The 18,767-nt window shown below is 40.0% G+C and overlaps 1 protein-coding gene across 1 annotated transcript; it reads right to left on the bottom strand.

Annotated features, from left to right (window-relative positions):
* Window positions 1-507: 507 nt before the first annotated feature.
* prdm8b (PR domain containing 8b) lies at window positions 508-6,623 on the bottom strand. Its single transcript, XM_063490534.1, has 4 exons — window positions 6,294-6,623; window positions 3,424-3,648; window positions 2,632-2,863; window positions 508-2,414 (listed from the first exon to the last, which is right to left on the bottom strand). The coding sequence occupies exons 2-4, from the start codon at window positions 3,640-3,642 to the stop codon at window positions 1,159-1,161; spliced, it is 1,707 nt and encodes a 568-aa protein (XP_063346604.1). The 5' UTR covers window positions 3,643-3,648; window positions 6,294-6,623; the 3' UTR covers window positions 508-1,158.
* Between the last annotated feature and the right edge of the window lie 12,144 nt (window positions 6,624-18,767).

The raw sequence follows: 18,767 nt of genomic DNA, 5'->3' as shown, positions 1-18,767 counted from the left end.
ACCCAATGTGCAGGTATGATAAAGGTTTTTTTATTATTATTATTTTAAAGTTTAATTAAGTGGATAATGTGTCCTACTTAAATAAAGACAATGGCTGTAATAATAATAATAATAATAATAATAATAATAATAATAATAATAATGCTCATTTCCAGGGAGGAAACATAGTAGGTAGCCATATATCCATATAATATACAATAAATATTTCATCATCAGATTTATTAACTGTAATAATGTCTTTATTTTGGAGTGTGTTGGAAAAAAATTACATAATGTATTTATTTTTATTTTAGTAACACTGAGCTTTGGCAATATATAAAATCAATTTCTTATAAAAAATGTAAATAAGGTAAAAAAAAAATGTGACCTTTGGGTTTTGTCCACTTTTTGCATCCCTAAAATTAATGTTTTAATGTATGAATACAAAACACAGAATATATAAAGATTTTTTTTAATATATATTTGAGTTGCAGTTAAAAAAAAATCCATGAAGGCCACAGTTTGAAAATAAAGCTATTTTATTGTCAATGCATTCAACATGATTAGATAAACTATCAAGTAGTAAATTCCCGCAAAAGGAAGAAACACTGAAACTATTCCCCACTGACACAAAATATTACACTTTGTATTTCAAATAAAACAAATTATTTACATTGTAATGTATAGACTGCATCTTAAATCAATATCATTTAATATTACATGCACTCTGAAATATAGTCTGACATAATATCCCCAATTTGAGTCCATATTCGTTGTAGACATGAAAAAACTTGCTGCGTTGTAAACCATGATGTATGACTACATTTGTAATTTTTCTCTATATTTGCATTTATATGATATAAAATACAACTTACTGTACAATTACACATATTTAAATCTTCCCTTATTCTCAAACTTTTAAGTGAACTTTTCATAAATAGATTCATTTTTGAAGTCAAAACGCATTTGCATACACCCAAAACATTAATTGTTTTTACAGGGGAGTAAAAGCAAACAGACAGAAAAGGAATTCAAAGATTATAGTCCAAAGTGAAAATAAGTGCAAGGGGTGTTCTTGTGTTTTTAAGTGGTCTATTTCCAGTCAGAGTGCTTAAATCCAGGCAGGTTGACAATCCGTCCATGTTAAACAAAAGTCTCGTCCTTGTTAGTTTCAAAAAGTCAGTTATGGGAGGTCATGTGACGTGACAAGTGATGCCGTTCCCGGAAGGACTCATTGCATATGGGGCACTTGAGCTTCTCCTCGCGCCGCCGCTTGACCAGAGGCTCCATGGAGTACTCCTTTTTGTGGTGGGATCGCATGTGGTAAACCAGGTCTGAGGTCATGCGGAAGGAGGCGTTGCACTTGGCGCACCAGTTCTGAGCGGGCAGACAGAGCGAGGTGAATGAGGGAGGCAGCAGGGTGAGAGCTGAGGGCATCTGAAGCTGGATAGGTCCGGAGTTCTTGGGCCAGAAGGCGGTGGCGTAGACAAAGGGGTTCTGCTTGGCCATGCCGCCCGGCACGGGGCAGTTGGCGCCCAGTTCTGCACCCTGCAGCTTGGCAGCAAGGTGGTCAGCCTGGTAGAGTCTGTTGGAGGAGATGGTGTCGCCCACCGCTGGGTGGCAGTCCAGCAGCTTGGGTGGCATCACCAGTGGTGAGATCTGCGAAAAGGAGCGAGATGGCTGACTGAAGGCACTCTTCCTCTCCCCACCACTGCCACCTCCTTGCTGGCTGACGGAGGTGAAAGCGCTGCCCATGGGCGAGCTTTGGGGCGGCTGCGTCTCTGACAGCACAGACCTGATGCTAAGGTGCTTCTCCGAGGGGTTGCTGCTGGGCCGACCTCCATCTTTGTTTTCAGAGTTGGAGCTTTGGAGACTTTTGCTGCTGCTGTGCTGTTTGGAGTGCTGGGCTGACTTAACCTCAGTAAAGGCGCTGCGCTTTACCTCCCCCAGCTCTATGGAGCCTGGTGGGGAGAAGGACCGGTGGTTGTCCTCTAGGCCATACGCTCCTCTGTAATTCTGCACAGACGTTGCAAGCTCGTCTTTAGACTTGGACTGCGGAAGGCTGGGTCCTCTGCACTCCCTGTCCTCTATTTCAGAGAACTTCCTCTTGCCCGAGCTCTCGCTGCAGATCTCGGCCTCCTTGTCACTCGGCGGGCTGGTCCGGTTGTTCTCTAGATCCCTGGCTAGGTTATGAAAGTCTGTGGAGGGTTTATTGTTGTCCTGAGGACTGCTGAAACCTTCGGAGCGGACTACCTTTGGGCTGGTCCTGGTTGGGGTTGAGTTTAGTCGCTCTGTGCCACTGTCTTTGCTGTGCTCCTCGTCGGCTGCAGCAATGCTCTGCAGTCTTTTGGTGCAACGGAACCGGAGATGGGCCAAGAAAGGGAACTCAAACTGGAACCGCTGGCTGCAGTCCGGACAGGAGTGGTGGGATGAACCTAACCGGAGGACAAATGGAAATTATTGAAAATTTACTTCAAGAATATGACCTTTGTACTGCATTGCAGTAAATATAACTTTAGGTATTCTTTAGTGCATTGTGCGTGATAGTGAAGCCTGCATCGGATGAAATCAAAGTAAAAACTAAAAGAAGAAAACAATAAATGTCATGGTTTAAACACAAGCTGAAACACTTTACTGTCTTTACTGTCTCACCTTTGCTTTTGGGAGGCACTCTGCTGGAACTGAGCAGCAGCAGGTCGATGAGGTCTTTGCCGTACCAGACCAGCAACTCCTCGTCCTTCTCGATGCGTCGGAGCGAGCGGTAGAAGAGCTGGCCGTTCTTCACGTAGGCCTCCAGGTTCTGCTCCTCTTTGTCCCGGGCTGACTGGACCAGCCGCAGCCACATCAGGCCCTCCGAGGTGCTGTTGGCCGCTGAAGTGTCCACCTGTACCATCAAGCAAGAGCATTTTGGGTTAATACTTAAATAATTAATTTCAAATTATTTTCCCCCATAAACCTCTCAGGCTGTTTTTAGATGCAAATGGGAAGAGAGAATTACCCCCAAACTGCTGCAGAAACAAGGAGGGCACAACGTGTATTTTTATAGTTTGGAATCTAAGTTTAAAAAAATAATTCAGGGAAGACAAAAAATGTTCACAATGCTTTAATAAACCTAATTTTCCACTTGAAATTAAGCAAATTATAATAGCTATTAAAAACAAGCAAAATCTACTAGTATGACATTAAGATTTTAGTGACCATATATGTTTTTTTTATTCCTTTTTTTAGCCTTTTGGTTTTCATCTCTAGGGATATATTTAATTATTGGACAGAAATAAATGCACAGAAATTAAATACATTGTCATTTTAGGCCGGTTTAGATGCCAATCAGTAAAATCTGTCTTCAGTCATAATTACCAAAAATTGAGCTAATTATAACCTGTATAAGGGATGCATTAAAATAAAATTATTTCAAATTTGTGATCAAAATAAAGCTCCACTTACCCTGAATATATAAGGTGCTGTGCGTTTGTCGGTGGATTTCAGAGCTATGAAGGCGATGCTGTCATACAGAGACGTGTGGCTCAGCACGCAAGGCCCGAAAATGGCGTTTTCCGGGATGTCGCACGTTGTGTAGACGCTCGTAAAGATGTCCGTGAGACACTGCTGCACCGCTTTGGCGTCCCCATCCCACACCAACTTCTGAGAGCTGGACTCCTCCATGTCACACTGCGGACACATGGAACCACGAGAAACCAGCGTCAGTACAGGCCTCAAAAATGTCTTACGGAAATCATCAAATTTCCTCTTTTTTGTCATTTATCCCCAAAATGCGTAATTTCCTCTTTAATATATTCATCAAGCAAAAACAAATCACACATTGGAGCCTAACCTTTGGTTATTTAGTGGATTATACCCTCCGCTGTACCAGCTGATAGGAAATAAATCTCTTCCTAGACAGATTGGCTAAACCAGCTGTCAAGGGCGTCGTTGAGGGGCCTGTTTTTTTTTTCCTTTTAATTTATTCAAACCACGTAATAAGTTCATGACGGCAACACTTTCAGCATATTGATGATGTAGTTTCCCAATATCCGATTATATAACAATCACAATAAACAATACGACAATAAAAAACTAAATCAATCAGAGATGAGTGATCACGTGAATTTTTATTAATTTAACAATAATAATAATAATAATAATAATAACAATAATAATAATGCTGTCTGTAAAAATAAGCTATATGTGTATAGGAATAAAACAATCTAGAATGTTTTTTATTGTTAATAATAGTATACACGGCTATTAATCCAATTAGACTATTATTATATAATGTTCGCATAAGTGATATAATAAAGTATTAATGCTAATTTTAACATCAGAAGGCCTTCGCGGACTCCGTCAATGTCCTCTCTGCCTGACGAAAGAAAAATGAAAATGAAAAATTACTATGAAAAAAAAAGTTTGGGGCTTCAGTATTTCCAGGTGCTTCCTGTTAAAGCGTTTACTGTATTTCCTACAGTGTTCCCAGAGTCACTTTTAACGTCCTTATTTTTCCAGTGAGCTGACTGTGCTTCACGCTTGTGTGATCATTGATTTTTCTATAAATATTATCTTTATCCATTTAATATCGTGTCTGGTTTTGTTGGATTTCTCACATTGTCTGAAGACTGTTTTTGTTACAAAGGAGAAAAAAGAGAAGGATAATAAGACGACGGCACCCTCAGTAGGAGCTGGTGAGGTCCGAGCACGTCCAACGGAGAGAGCATGTCCAATGGGTTTCAAGTGGACTGTCAAAGTCAGTGATTTCATGTCAGCCAACCTTTCTCTCCTTTCTACAAGCGGCAGCGTATGTCGCCTCATTACCATAATCCGCCACTTTCCCCTCTGAGACTGTAATTAAAGCAGCACGACCAGTTAATTATTTCTTTTCTCCCTTTCTAACCTCTGAATGTGTGTGTTTAGACGGCTGCGTCTCTTTCACTCCCTCCTCTCCTCCCCTCTTCCTCCTCTGGCGTTTAAATACTGCAGAATCTGTGCGCGGAAGCCTGCACCTGATGCACATTTGTTCGGCCGTAAATTAGGCACAAAGGACGGCAGAAATAAATAAATAAATACAAACAATAAATTCAGACAAATGGCTTTTCCTTAAAAAGCCATTCCTAAATTGTTGAAATGATATGTTGTATATAATGTTCTCTGATCACTGTTTGGTTTATTTTAGCAACTGAAAAATATGAATAAAAATGATTTACTGTTGTACTTTGGGCCTATAACAAAGTAACTATAATTAACAGTTTAGAGTGCAGTTATTATTATATGATAACAACAACAATAATAATAATAATAATAATAATAATTATTATTATTATTATTGTTATTATTATTATTATCATAGTCCACGAGGCGCGGTCTTGGCACAGTTCGTGCAAAAAAATGAAGCCATTAATTAGAAAATTATTAAAGTATCATTCAAAAGCTCCACAGCTGGGATAAAGGTCTGTGCACTTTTGCGCGCAGTCGGGGAGAAACGTGGCTTTTGCGCGTTAATGTGATCCAGTTCAGAAATAAACTGGCGGATATTGATAACTGCTCTCGTGCCGGTGATTGGCGGTGGGAACAGATGAGCTACCGTCTGTTTGTCCCCGGTATCCGCAGTTGTTTTGTGGCTGCAAAAAGAGAAAAAGCGATGCTTTCCTCTGGTTTGGCTTCTACTGTTATTTATTATTTTCATTAGTATCATTGTTTTAAAAGAAGTGTGGAAATTTGATTAAATAACAAAGAACAGCTGCCACTGAAGTCGGCTGATTTATAGGATTTTGTAACTTCGTAAACGTTTAGCAGCAGCAGGAAGATTCTCTGGAACATTTTGCGCACACAGCCTTTCCAAAGCGGCTCCCGGCGCTGCGATGCGAAGCTAAAAAATTTGTTTCCGGCACTAAACAGAACCTCTTTATGTTCAAAGGAACCCAAATAGTTGCTTGAGGTGGATGAAAGCCTCACAAATTATCGGGTGACTGATATGAGTCAAGGCCAGGCTCGAATTAATAAAAAGAGACACCGAGCGGCGTGTTTGTACATCCAAACTGGAGGAAAGCAGCCACCCTGTCCCTCCAAACCCGCTGCAGGTGGGGGTGAGCTGAAACTGGGGGGTGTTTCACCCATCCGCTAAAACTGTCCCGAATCAGCGCTGTGATTGAACTGCGACAGCGAGGAAACATCTGCGTTTGCTTTATTTTTCCCCCTATTTTTTTTTCCTGCTGTTTATTCTGCAGGACGTGTGCCGCGCAAAGCGAACCCACCACACAACCCACCCCCTTTTTCCTGCTCCAAAACTATCCGAACCACACACAGCTTTCACGTCACAGACCTACCTTTCCGTCGATGAGGAGGGAACAATAATCCACAAACGATTTGAGAGCGATGCTGCGAATCAATCCGGGGGAAAAAAAGCCCCGAAAAGACGCGAGGGGGGATGCGGTGACGGTGATGGAGGTGATGATGGAGATGGTGATGCGCTCCCGGGCTGCTCCGTAGTATCAGTACATTTCCTCCCCAGTGTGCTGAAAGTGACAGTGCTGCTGCTGCCGCCGACACTGGCAGTGAAGGAGCGGGGCAGGGAGAGAGAGCTGCACGGATAAAAGCAGACAGAGAGAGAGAGAGGGAGAGAGAGGCGTGCAGATGGGGCCCGATGCTCTGGCTGACTGGCACACCGACACACACTTTTTGTTTGCGGCACATAATCTACCCAATGAGGCGTGTCACTCTCCGTCTCCTCCCTTTAACTCTTCACTGGCCGACTGTCATTTCGTGCGATTTATGGATGTGCGGAGGGATAAAGACCCCTCTCACCCCCGCCCATTATTATTGTAATTCAGATCACAATAGTTGGTGGTTGTATTGGTCGGAATAAAGTGACATTTAAGTTGAAGATTTCTATTGTGAGGGGAGAGGAGAGAAGCCAACAGCAGCTTCGAGTTGTCGCGAGAATAAAAATGTTCTTCCATCATCATTATTATTATTACTGTGAATATTATCATCATCATCATTATTATTATCGTTATTATTATCATCATTATTACTGTTGTTGTTGTTGTTAAGTTAACCCAATAAAGCATCACTTCAACCCCTCCAAATTTGGCTCCAAGCCTCCTTTATGCATGGTGGTACTGCTCAGTGCAACAAACCAACTTTCTCTGTGGTTTTAACTCGCAGCACTTTTAATTTTTTGAATTTGGACTCTGAGCTGAGCAGGCATTACCGGGGGCACCGCGCGCTCCCGCTGCCTCCCGCCGTGCCAGCCGGTTCTCCATGCGGTCAGAGCGCCTGGGTATCCCGGGCAGTCTCTCACAGCGGATCTCTGCCGCTGCTGTCAGTGCTGCTGGTGCTGTCTGTACTATGTTCGGGCTCATTTAGGGGGCGCCAGTGTATAATTTGCATGGAGTGAAGGCTCGCTATTGTGATGGAAATAAAGCTGCAGGTCACTTAGGACTTTTTTAATGTCTATTTGAAAACAAGGCATTGCTTTTATCTGTGCAAGAGATTTCTCCTAATGTACCCTAACTAAGACTTGACCAAAGTCTTAATATAGCTACTTAAAAAAAATCAAATGTGTACTATTATGCATTGATTTTTCAACCTGCATGCCATTTTAAGATTAAAAGCTAAAAATCAAGAAAGAGGATAGTTAAAGGCCCATTCTCAAAACTACGGTTGTAAAGTCCAATAAGAAATTCTTTCTGGTGTTATAGACATTTTTAAAGAAAATGATGTAACCAATAACTATTTGAACATTGTATACATAATATACTTTGAACATAAAATTTATGAATCAGTCACATGATTAATATTCTCTATGCTAAGTCTCGAGTTAATGGTTACAATCATCTTGTGAGGTCTATATCATCAGCCACCGATGGGACAAACCCTAACCCTTAATCCCAGCTTTTACAGAGAAATAGAACATGTATTTATTTATTTATTTTTATTTTTATAGTGGGTCAGTTAGTTATTTTTGGTTCCTTGATTGCTAACATTTGGAACAATTTTCCAATGACAGAAATCACATATCCTGGTACCACAGGGTTAGGAATACTTTGCCTTCCCAGAGCCACTGTAGTGGTTTATTTGATAAACTAAAACAACACTAAACCCCAAACACAGAATTGGAGGTTTCTGCATTGGAGCTCAGTTATGTGAATAAACTGGGTTCCTCACTTGTATTGAATTCTGCTCTTATACCAGAAATATTCTGCAAAAGCTTTTCTCAAGCTTTTACCAAAGGAAAGGGGAAAAAACAAGTATTTATTGGTATTTTAGGTGGTTTTTGAGGTGCTGTTTTACTTATTGTTGTTAGTTTCATAAGTAATTTTTGCATATTAGAAAAAACAGATAACACTTAAGTTACAACTTCCAGTTTTAGTTGAAAGAACAGCTGATCTTTCGCCCTCTAGTTTCAGCTGAAGAGAAAGTAAAGCTCTTCTCAGTCAGAAAGGAAGCTAGAGGAGAACGTGGATGTGAAAAACAAAATCATTTCCTCTTCTTCTTAATCACGTTAACATTTTTTTAAAGACCTAATACTAAATAGAATATTTTAAAATAATCGTCCTCTCCAGACCTTCAGATATAAACGCCCGTCATTTTCAGTTACTTTTTTTTTTTTTACAGATGGTGTGAGATTGCAGTGTGTGCTGTGGATAAATATGAGTACAGATCAGCTGAAGCATCCTGTCATGGTATGAGTGATCAGGAGTGCACCCAAATTTTTCGGAGGGGAATAAATGCACACACAATACAAATCCCTGAAGGATAAAACACAGTTGTCACAGTTTGCTAAGAGCTGCCGGTATTTGGCCTGACATTGTGTGCTTGTGAAAAATCCAACACACTTAACTTATTCTGTATTTTTCATCGAGCTTTGTCGAAATAGTCGTGGCTTCAAAAAAATCAAAATACGACACTTAAGAGCAAAATCGACAATCCGAAAATTAAAATTAAAATAAAGAAACGAACACGAAATGTGTTCCTTTTTTCCCGTCAGGCATTGCTATCAGCTGGTTATTAGTAAGATTGTAGGAACTTAATTTCATGAACATAAAAAAATTATTCAGGGGCATGTCTGTGCGATAAACTATGGTTAAATAAAATGTGTTTGTGTGTGCTTTTAAGACACAAATGCACAGCAGTGTGTGTCATCTGGATCATTTGAAACTGAAGTTTTCCCTGAGAGCATCTCTCTTCAGTTTCTACTCAAATTTTATTCTTATTTTGTAGTTAATACCAACATATTCACATGTTAAGAGAAAACTGCAAAAAAAACAGCAAAATAATTTTTAGAGTGAAATAAAAGTGTAAATTTTATCTCAGTAAAAGTGTTTCCTCTACCGTAGACGATATTTTGTCGATCCAACACGTGGAAAGTGGAACAGATGCAGTGATGCCTGTGGCAATAAAATCACTAATATCAGGCTAAATTACATTTATTTATTAAGGCTGAAATCTACTGAGAGCATCCTCCATTGCTCACAGATGCACTTGTTTAGCAGATCTTCATCCTTAATGTTCACTGGACACTACTATTAGGCTTTGGGTTGAATGTTGTAGTGAGGACAAACAAACTAAGATACAATTTAGTAAAGAAAAACCAACCACATTTAAAATATTATGAGATTTTAAAAAGAATTGTGTGAAATTTAGCATTTTGCTAAAATCATTAGCACGTCAAAAGACAAACTGGAAGTGAGAGAAATTTGGGACTCGAACCTTTTCAGGCAAAGTCAGGAAAGTTTTTAACCATTTTTTAAAAATGGTTTTGACACCTGATTTTTTACACAATATTGTTAATGTCCAGGTGAGCTCTAAAATGAAGTCTACTTTAGATAATGCTTCAAAATAACCACACAGAAGCATTTCAACATAGCAGTCAAGTTGCAAGACATGTAACTAAAAGGACCTTTGTATTTATTTGTACTCCCCACATTTTTCCAGTTTCATATATTCAAAGGTAAGTTATGTGTTTTATAATTATAAAACACATAACTTACCTTTATATAATTAATTTTCTTGTTTTCTTCATTGTCTTCAGTTAGAAGAAAAAAAACATACCAAAAGAGATTTGTAGTCTTGATTGAGGTATCACTGAAATTAAGCAACATATATATAACTTAACTTTTTCATGTCAGACAATGTCACACTTTGCAATTTAGATCCAAAATGACAAAAAATGAGGGTACTGAAGTTATGCTAAATCTGCATGTAGCATGATAGCATACTAGCCTAGCCGTAACCAAGCATTTAGCATAATACTACTCATGGGTTTAACAAAATAGACTAAGTGCCAAGAATTTAATAAACATTCAAAACGACAATCTTTTTTGTGACAGTTATCAATAGTTTCAAACAACCAAGCCAGTAAACCAATTTTGCTGCCAACATTTCACGGTATGTCATGTCGATCAGGTTAGCTGGGTTGAGATATGCGTCATGCATGCTAGTTCATGGATATCGGTCATCTTGGCACTTGGAGGAACAAAACCGTCGTTAGTGAACCCAGGTTTAGCCTATCAGAGGTTTGTAAGAAGGAGGAAGAAGAGAACATCCTGCCAGAGCTGCTAAAACTGTGACAATGACCCCAAAAACGAGACCAATGAGATGAGACTCACATTTCAAACTGAAATATCGATTAAGATTTAAACTGTTTCATTATCATGACAAACTATATACAAAAAAAAGTCGTAGAACCTGAAAAATTAAACTTGTAACACATACTCTGATCAAATGAAAAGTTGCTCATGTTTTCCTGTATTCATCTAAAACTTCTATCAGGTCAGTTTACCTGATGAATTAATACTGCATGAGGAAAGCAGGTTGATACCCACACCATTATTAATTCACAGCCATCACGCAACACCTTGTGGGAACAATCTTGTGGTCATCACCACCGAGCCATCAATTATAGAAAGACTTTGACAGGATCATATTTTTATCATGCACCAACAGGCGTTCTTGAATATTTCCTCACAAACACCTGAGCAACTTCAGAAACAAACTTTGTCTCTAATCTTCTCCCTGTAATACTAAATTCTCCGGTAATGATAAGTTAATTTCCTTTCCTTTCATCCGGCATATCACGAGAATGACAACAGAAGCTTTTGCAAATGGATTTCAGCAGACAGAAACTGGCAGCGCCGCGTCCCGTCCCCACTGTCTTCCTGTCACGGCGTCTCATCAAATATTAGGCATGTTTTGCTTTGCAGCTCGAGAGACAAATGCATTGATCTTCGATGGGTAAACACATCACAGGAAAAGCAGGTTATTCACCCGGACAGAGCCAGAGTTCTCAGCTGTGAATGTGTTGACAGCTACTGTTTGCTGCAAAAATGTTTAATAAATCGCCGTCCACTTTTAATGTGGAGATGAATATGTTTTAAAAATCACTCGCTCACACACACACCGCATGAATAAAATAAAGGGGAGACTGGACGCTTTCTTATTTCACCATCACACAGGGTTTATATGACACCTATCAAACTCTCTCTTTTAATGCAGAGCAACTTTCTGACCTCTTGCTGAGGTGCAGCATGTTGAACTGCTTTTAGTTCACATTTCTTCTTATCTTTTCTTTGTGTGGTGTAAAGCATGAAGGAGTCATTTAATGCAAAGACTCAGATACACTTCTGATGTGCTTCTCTTATTGGCTATGACAGCAAGATTAAAAAGCAGAAATAACAGATTTTGTTTTGCAAGAAAACATTTACATTTCAATCCTGATATGAAGCATTGCCTCGTGTGTCTCTAATTTTTCTTTTCTTTTACTTAATATTCTGATGTTATCAATTTAGCCCCAAAATCATTTATTCACTGGGAGGGAACTACGTTTCATTTTCTGCCAGTTAATTGTGTTGCACATGAACTAGCCCCTGGTACAGACGGGTTCCTGAGCACCGCACAGACCTTTGTTGTTTCTTCTGCTCGAATATTTGCAGGTTAATTTTTGTGTTTGTGCAAAAATACTGCTGGAATTGCAGGAAGATTATATCTCAAAGCTGGTGTCATGTTGCACAGCTTATCATTAAATACAAAATTGTCAAAGCCAGGGGGAGCTTAATAATTGTAAGTTGGCACAGTACTGATTAGATTTTCTTTGACTTTGACGGCTTCTAAAACAGTTGTACAGATGCAGCTTCAGGAAATTTTATTTTTATTTGCTTGTTTTTTGGGTGCTAGAAATAATAAGAAGGAGAAATAAATAAATCAGAAGTATTTATATTAAGCTACTAAAGCTCATCAGAACAGCTGAGGAAAAGTCACTGAATAAAGTGCTCACGTCTCGCTGCACGCGAAGCCATAAACCAAAGCTACTGAGAACCTCCTGAAAAACTGAACTGCTGTGCGTTTGTTATGTGATCACCGAAAGAAGGGAGTGACTTTGGCCCAAAGCCTCAAATCTCCTGGTTATCTATTAGTGACATCATCAGTGTTCAAATGTAGCAGCTCTGAGCTGAGTTAACGGTCCAGGTGCGATGAAGAAGAGCCAAAATCTGACATCATGATGGACGAACAGAAACGCTGGGAAGGCTGAAAGCGTTAGAGTAGATCTTTCAGTCTCTTTCCAAAGGAGGGCAGAAGAGGAGAAGGAAGAGAGGCAGCGACTGGGAGGAAGAATCAGAGAGGAAGTGTGGGCTGTTTGTGTGTCAAGTGTGTGCGCGCTGCAGTAAGACGGAGAGACACACACGAGAGGAAACAATTCCTGTAATAGTGGACGAGGAATGCGAAAGCTGTTCATGTGAGACAGAGCAGGAAGAACTTGCAGCCGTAAAAGGCATCTGTGCGTCCAAGAGAGTTTGGCTCATTTAATCACAAGTTTATATAAATAAATGTCAGTCTGGCAACAGACTTTGAGTGATATAACAGTGACTCAACCTTCAGCCAGTTCAGCTCTTAAATTTGCTGCTAAAGTCCTCCTCCGTCACACAGGAAGTGTTTTATTTTCTCAAGTAGAACAAATTAAAACTGCTTGGTTAAGTAAATGCTAAACATAGGAATTCACAATATTAAACAGAAATTAGCTCTTAACATCCAAATAGATGAATACATCATTTGCTAATAGGAAATTTTTCATTGGACTTTTTAATATTAAAAAAATAAAGACTATTAGGGCAAGCCTTTAAAACCCTGGATACTCTACAGGGCATCACGTTTGCAATAAACCAATTTAGCACTGGAGTATTTAAGCATTTAAAACCTAATTTGTGCTATAGTAGAGTAGAATAAAAACAAGATTAATGCACAGAGATGGACGTGCACACAAGAAATAATCCCTACATTTACCTTTGAATTAACCAAACGCTTTAATCCCCACACTGCACATTAAATTAACTTGTCGTTCCTGTCCTCCTAGACATCAAACGAACCTGGAAAAAAATGAAGGAAAATGAGGGAAAAAAAACCCACACAGGGGAACCAAACAGGAGAGAGAGAAAAAAACTGGGAAGGAATGAATTAATAATGAGCCACTTTTATACCGGATCCAGCGATTATACAAATGGGGGAAACGGCCAAAAAATATTCTGTATGGCATATGGCACTTCAGCTGCCATATGTGCCAGTTTTCACAAAAATTGGCAATGACGTTCATGATGGTCAGTAGTAACTGCCAAAAACACAGCAAGGCCTGAAACAGAGGGAGAGAGAGAGGGAGATGGGGGAGGGAGGGAAGGGGGGAGTAATGCTTCAATAGCTTTGTTGGCCGGCTTGGACTCTTCTCTCCACAGCTTCTGGTGCTCTAACTACAAAGAGAAAAAAGAGAGAGAAAGAAAGAGAAATGAGGACCAAAGAGGGGAAGAAAGAGGGAACAAAGAGAAGCTAAGACTGTGTTTGCGTCGGTCAACCTGCGATTGTTTTTTTTTTTCTTGGTCAAGTGTGAACAATACCACCAGGCGTCACATCACCGAGGTGCTTGAGGATGTCTCCAACTGGTCCTCTTTAGATTCACTTCTTAAAGGGATTTTCAAGGTCGCTGTTAATTTTTTAATTGCTCAAAGAAAAGAAAAGACGCGTCTTTGGAGATGCATGTGAAATGCTCCTTTATGCTCCAGACCTGTGAGTGGGCAGGACGTGTTTGATTGGCAGCTCAGCCAACAGGGGCTGTTTGAAGTGTAATTTTTTGCACTAGAGGAAACAATGACAGCGTTCTTTGCATTTACTGTTGCACGACTCTGATGTTTGAATGACTGCACTGGACAGATTTTTAGGGAAGACATGCCAAGGTGGAAACAGACAGCAAGAACACCAGAGGGTGTTTGGCACTCCCAGTCTTAGTAATGACACTAGTGGCACCTGGTACTGATTTCAAGCAGAATGAGCGTGGTTCCCTTGCCATATCAATTTGGTGCATGATGCCACATGCGGATGATCCCAGCTAGATATAATGAATTTGTGCCCCCCAAAAAGGAAACAACACACACTAATGTATACATATTCATCACTGCACTGCCAACATGGAAAAGGAAAAAGGTACTGCCCTATACCTTGCAGCATCTCTCTGTTGTGGTTTCATTATCAGCAGATTAGCCTTTAGCCTCCACTTTACTAAAGTGGGGTTTCCTGCACTTGTAGCAAGTAACAAGCTAACAGCCAAACTTAGCACAGTTAAGTGTACACACTTCTCACTATGAAACTACTAAAGCAAGTTTTTATGGCACCTGCACAGCTCGCTAGCCATCATGATGCCACCCACTGGTTTTTGAGCTTCTGTTTTAAAGCCTTCGTTTTACTTTTCATTTAAGAGGGTGGAATTAGTAAACAGCTAACGATAGCTAGCTTGGTTAGCAAGTGGAAGCTATATGATATAGCCTCCTGAAAACCAAGGAAAACAGAATCTTCCCATTTAACTTTTTTTTGCAATTTCCTTTCTCTTCACAGCTAAGCCCAGGATGTCCTCTATTTAGTCCATCAGGACTTGGTAGGCTAGCTCACCTAAGTCAAAAGATATCGACCAGTGTCCTCTGTAATGTACATTACAGAGGTTCTCAGGAGCATATGGGTGTATTACCCAGAGAAAGATGCTTGTGATGAGTATTACTTAACATCAAAATAAAATACTAACATTTCTCTCACTGGAGTACAAAATTCTTGGACTAGCTGTTAGTACCCGTATATCATATGACCCATAAAGGTATAAATAAATGCTCTGAAAGGCACTAACAAGACAAAAATAGTCCAGAGGTTGAGGCCGGTGATTTGAAACATGTAAACCAACATCTGTTCTAAATCTGGGCATTTTAAGGTGCTGGTTTAATGGGATTGACTCACATTTTGGAGAGAGTCACAAGTAGTCTTTCAAAAGGAAACATATCTGTTTTTGGCATATCTGTGCCAAACGTTTTTGTCATGGAGATCGTCAGTTGGCCAAGACTTGCTTCCCCTAGTCAAAATGCCATTAAGGTCCCAGAGTCAGCCTTAACAAAGACTTTGTTAGGCCAGTACAACTTGAATCAGAGTTAGACTTTTTCAACTTTATTATCATTTCAGTTGTAAGCAGTGCTACAGCTGCATACATAATCACTTGGATGGAAATGTTTCTCTAACAGAATATCTACCTGGTAAATCGTTTTTTCAAACCAAGGTGCAACACAAAACACATCTCCATATGTGTAGATGAGAAAATTGGTTGCTGTTCAAAGTCTGTAGTTCCTACATTTCAGGCTGCTATCTGGCTAATGTTCAGTGTCACTGTCAGCCAATGATGAAGAGTGATGTTTTCAAATAACAGGTCCAAGCTCCTGTAAGGCTTTATATTTGTCTTATATCTTAGTCAGTGGCTAGATTGTGCGATCCAAAAGAAATCAAATACACAAATGTAACGAAGTGAGCTCTTCCAAGAAAATGAAACGTAGGTGTGATTGCTCTCTAAGGGCGTTTTCACACCCAGGCTGACTGAACCTGAGGCGATTCGCCCTGAGAATTCAATACATTTGTTTAAGTGTGAAAGCTGCTGTCACACCTGGGTCTGATCCAGAAGAAGGATGGTCTTGGGTCTGTCACAGTTTTCACACTTGGTTCAGATCCTAGAATCCATACCTACAATTGTGGATTTTTCTTCAGATGCTAGACTGGATTGGTAGTTGTTTCGTTTTCTGTATATTTTGAAAATATAAAGATTAGACCCTGTCCAGTTGCTTCCAGTTAATCGGAAATTGTAAATGCCTTTCTAGCTGTTTTTTTACTCAAAATTTAGCTTTCACATTTGGACTCCATGGTGCTGTGACTACTGATTTATCAAGGAGAACTGAAGAACTCATTGAGTAGAAAGAATAAAATCTTGTGCAACTTATTTCATGGAGTAACCAGATGTTCACATACATTTTGGTCAACAGACCATTAGCATTAGCATTAGCATGAGCGTTAGTGTTATTCTCCGTCAAGTCCAAAATGAGCCTAAACAACTGGCATTCCTGCTCTCTGAGCTCAAGAACTTCCTTTTGGCTCCGTACACACATGAAAGAGCTTAAAGGAAATAACTATACGGGTCATCTGGATTTTTCAGATGAATGAAAGTTTGATTGTGAAAACAGTCCTTTAAAGGAGTTTGAACACTATTTTACCGACAGGACAAAAGACACAGTATGGAAGAGAGCCAGAGATTAATCATTAAGCGATAAAATCTCTGAAATCACAGCACAGATCTGTACTCTTAGGCTTAACTATGGTAGACCACAAACAAGATGGACCGCAGGCGATGCCAGGTTTTAACTAGCTACATGATGCTACGCTGAGATGCCTCGGTGCCTTGACAGAAAAAATTAAAAACCCAATCGCCCTTCTTTGACACTGTGTGACATTTTCCACAGCAACCCTGACCAGTAGGAGCCCAAAGAACTTTACACACACAACACAGTGAAGTAATGAAGGTTTAACAACCCACCATTTCTACTTAGGATAAGCCACCAACTGTTCTGGTAGGTTATTGCTGGCACCTCCTTTCCAGTGGTATAACATGACGCTCAATCACAGTGATTGAGGCCACGTCCACACTAATACATTTTTGTTTGAAAACTCATCTTTTTCTCTCCATTTTGGCCTTCCATCCACACCCGACAGCGTTTTTGGTCAAGGAAAACACAGCGTTTTGAAAACGCTCTCCAAAGCGGATACATTTTCACGTCGCAGTGTGGACAGCGAACCCAGAGCCTTTTTGAAAACGATGACACATTTTAGTCATGTGATGCAGTCATGTGACCAATTAAACTAAGATAGCGGAGGGCATTATAAAGCAGTTGTTTTGTTTGCACTCAATTTTGACAGCCCTATTAAATATTAATATCAGTTTCTCCATGCTCCAGATAGCTTTTCTTCAAATTATTTAATTCTCACTCGCTTTTGCAACTTTTGTGTTACTCACAGCAACAACTCCACCTCATTGTTACTCCATTTTAAAAAAACTCGGTGCTTTTCCTCGACATTTTGCCGCAACATTTCAAAGAGCCGGAAAGTAAATAAACGGCAGACAGAAATGAGGCAGTCTTGCGTTTCACGCATGGCAGTAGGGGAACGTAAGCGTTTTCAGCTGTTTCAATGTGGACGCACAACTTTGTGTAAACGATAGTGTGGACGCGGAGCGTTTTCAGATGAAAATGCTGTTTTCAAATTTATCCGGGCTAGTGTGGACGTAGCCTGAGTGTGAGTGTAAACCAACAGGTATCACAGACTGGTAGAAGGTCTGAAACCAGAGAAGTCATATTGTAGCTTTGATTTAATTGCTAACAAAGTGCAAAATGATCAGTGATTGATTGTTAGGTTATTGTAGATGTATGAGTTGTTGTAACCTCTCCTTCCCTTAAGCAAACTTTCTGGTTTCAGATATTGAGACGTCATCGAAATAAAATATTCTCAGCATGAAGAATGGTGTTCAGGACGTGCACATTAATTTGGGATTTTCAAAGGTACCGTCATAAAAGGCTGTCCAGCAGTTGAATACAGCACGGTCATCTGCATCCATCTTCCAAAATGTTTTTTAATTTGTGTTGCTCTCTGTTCTGGATGAAGGCCGTCAAACAAAGGCCGCATAGGCCAGCTTTCCCTTCTGTGGTGTACGTGATTCCAAAAATAAAGTGACTAAAACATTTCCATCGACTCAGACGGGGAGTGGGTTGTGCGTCCCAGAAGAGTGAAGAGGAGCGAGCTGAGGGTCCTTTTTCCAAACCTGTGCCACCCCCGCTGCCACCTCCACCCCAGGCAAGCTGCCAGAGCGGCTCAAGGCTCAGAGCTGTGCTGAACCGCCATGGCAAGGCTTAATGTTCCAGGTTCCTCTGCCCTCAGGGCATCCTCCCATACACAACCCAACACACAAAAACACACTTTGGGGAGAGAGCCGCATGTCTGACTCTGTCAGGGCAGGGCAGCATCCTCCAAACTCTTCAAATGCTCCGCTTGGCTTCGCTCTGCTTGTCTCACACAACAGCGATAATTCAAACAGACTGAATTCCCTGATTTAAAAAGTTTGTTGATGAAACACGAATTTGAACATTTTTACTGTGAATTATTACTTTAATACAGAAAATACTTGAAGCAACATTTTGTGTGTTTGTTTTTTACTTAAAAAAAAAAGAAAACAGAAAAAAACTAAAACTGGTGTAAAAATGTGACAATCAATCTTTGTTTTTCACTGGTCACTAAAAAGCTGCAGATATCCTATTATGTGATCCACATTACAGCATAATATAAGTTAATTCAATTCAATTCAATTTTATTTGTATAGCGCCAAATCACAACAACAGTCGCCTCAAGGAGCTTTATATTTTAAGGTAGACCCTACAATAATACATACAGAGAAAAAAACAACAACAATC

Source organism: Pelmatolapia mariae, linkage group LG12 (assembly GCF_036321145.2).
Source record: "Pelmatolapia mariae isolate MD_Pm_ZW linkage group LG12, Pm_UMD_F_2, whole genome shotgun sequence".
NCBI classification, from domain to species: domain Eukaryota; kingdom Metazoa; phylum Chordata; class Actinopteri; order Cichliformes; family Cichlidae; genus Pelmatolapia; species Pelmatolapia mariae.
This window is presented reverse-complemented; position numbering and strand designations above follow the sequence as displayed.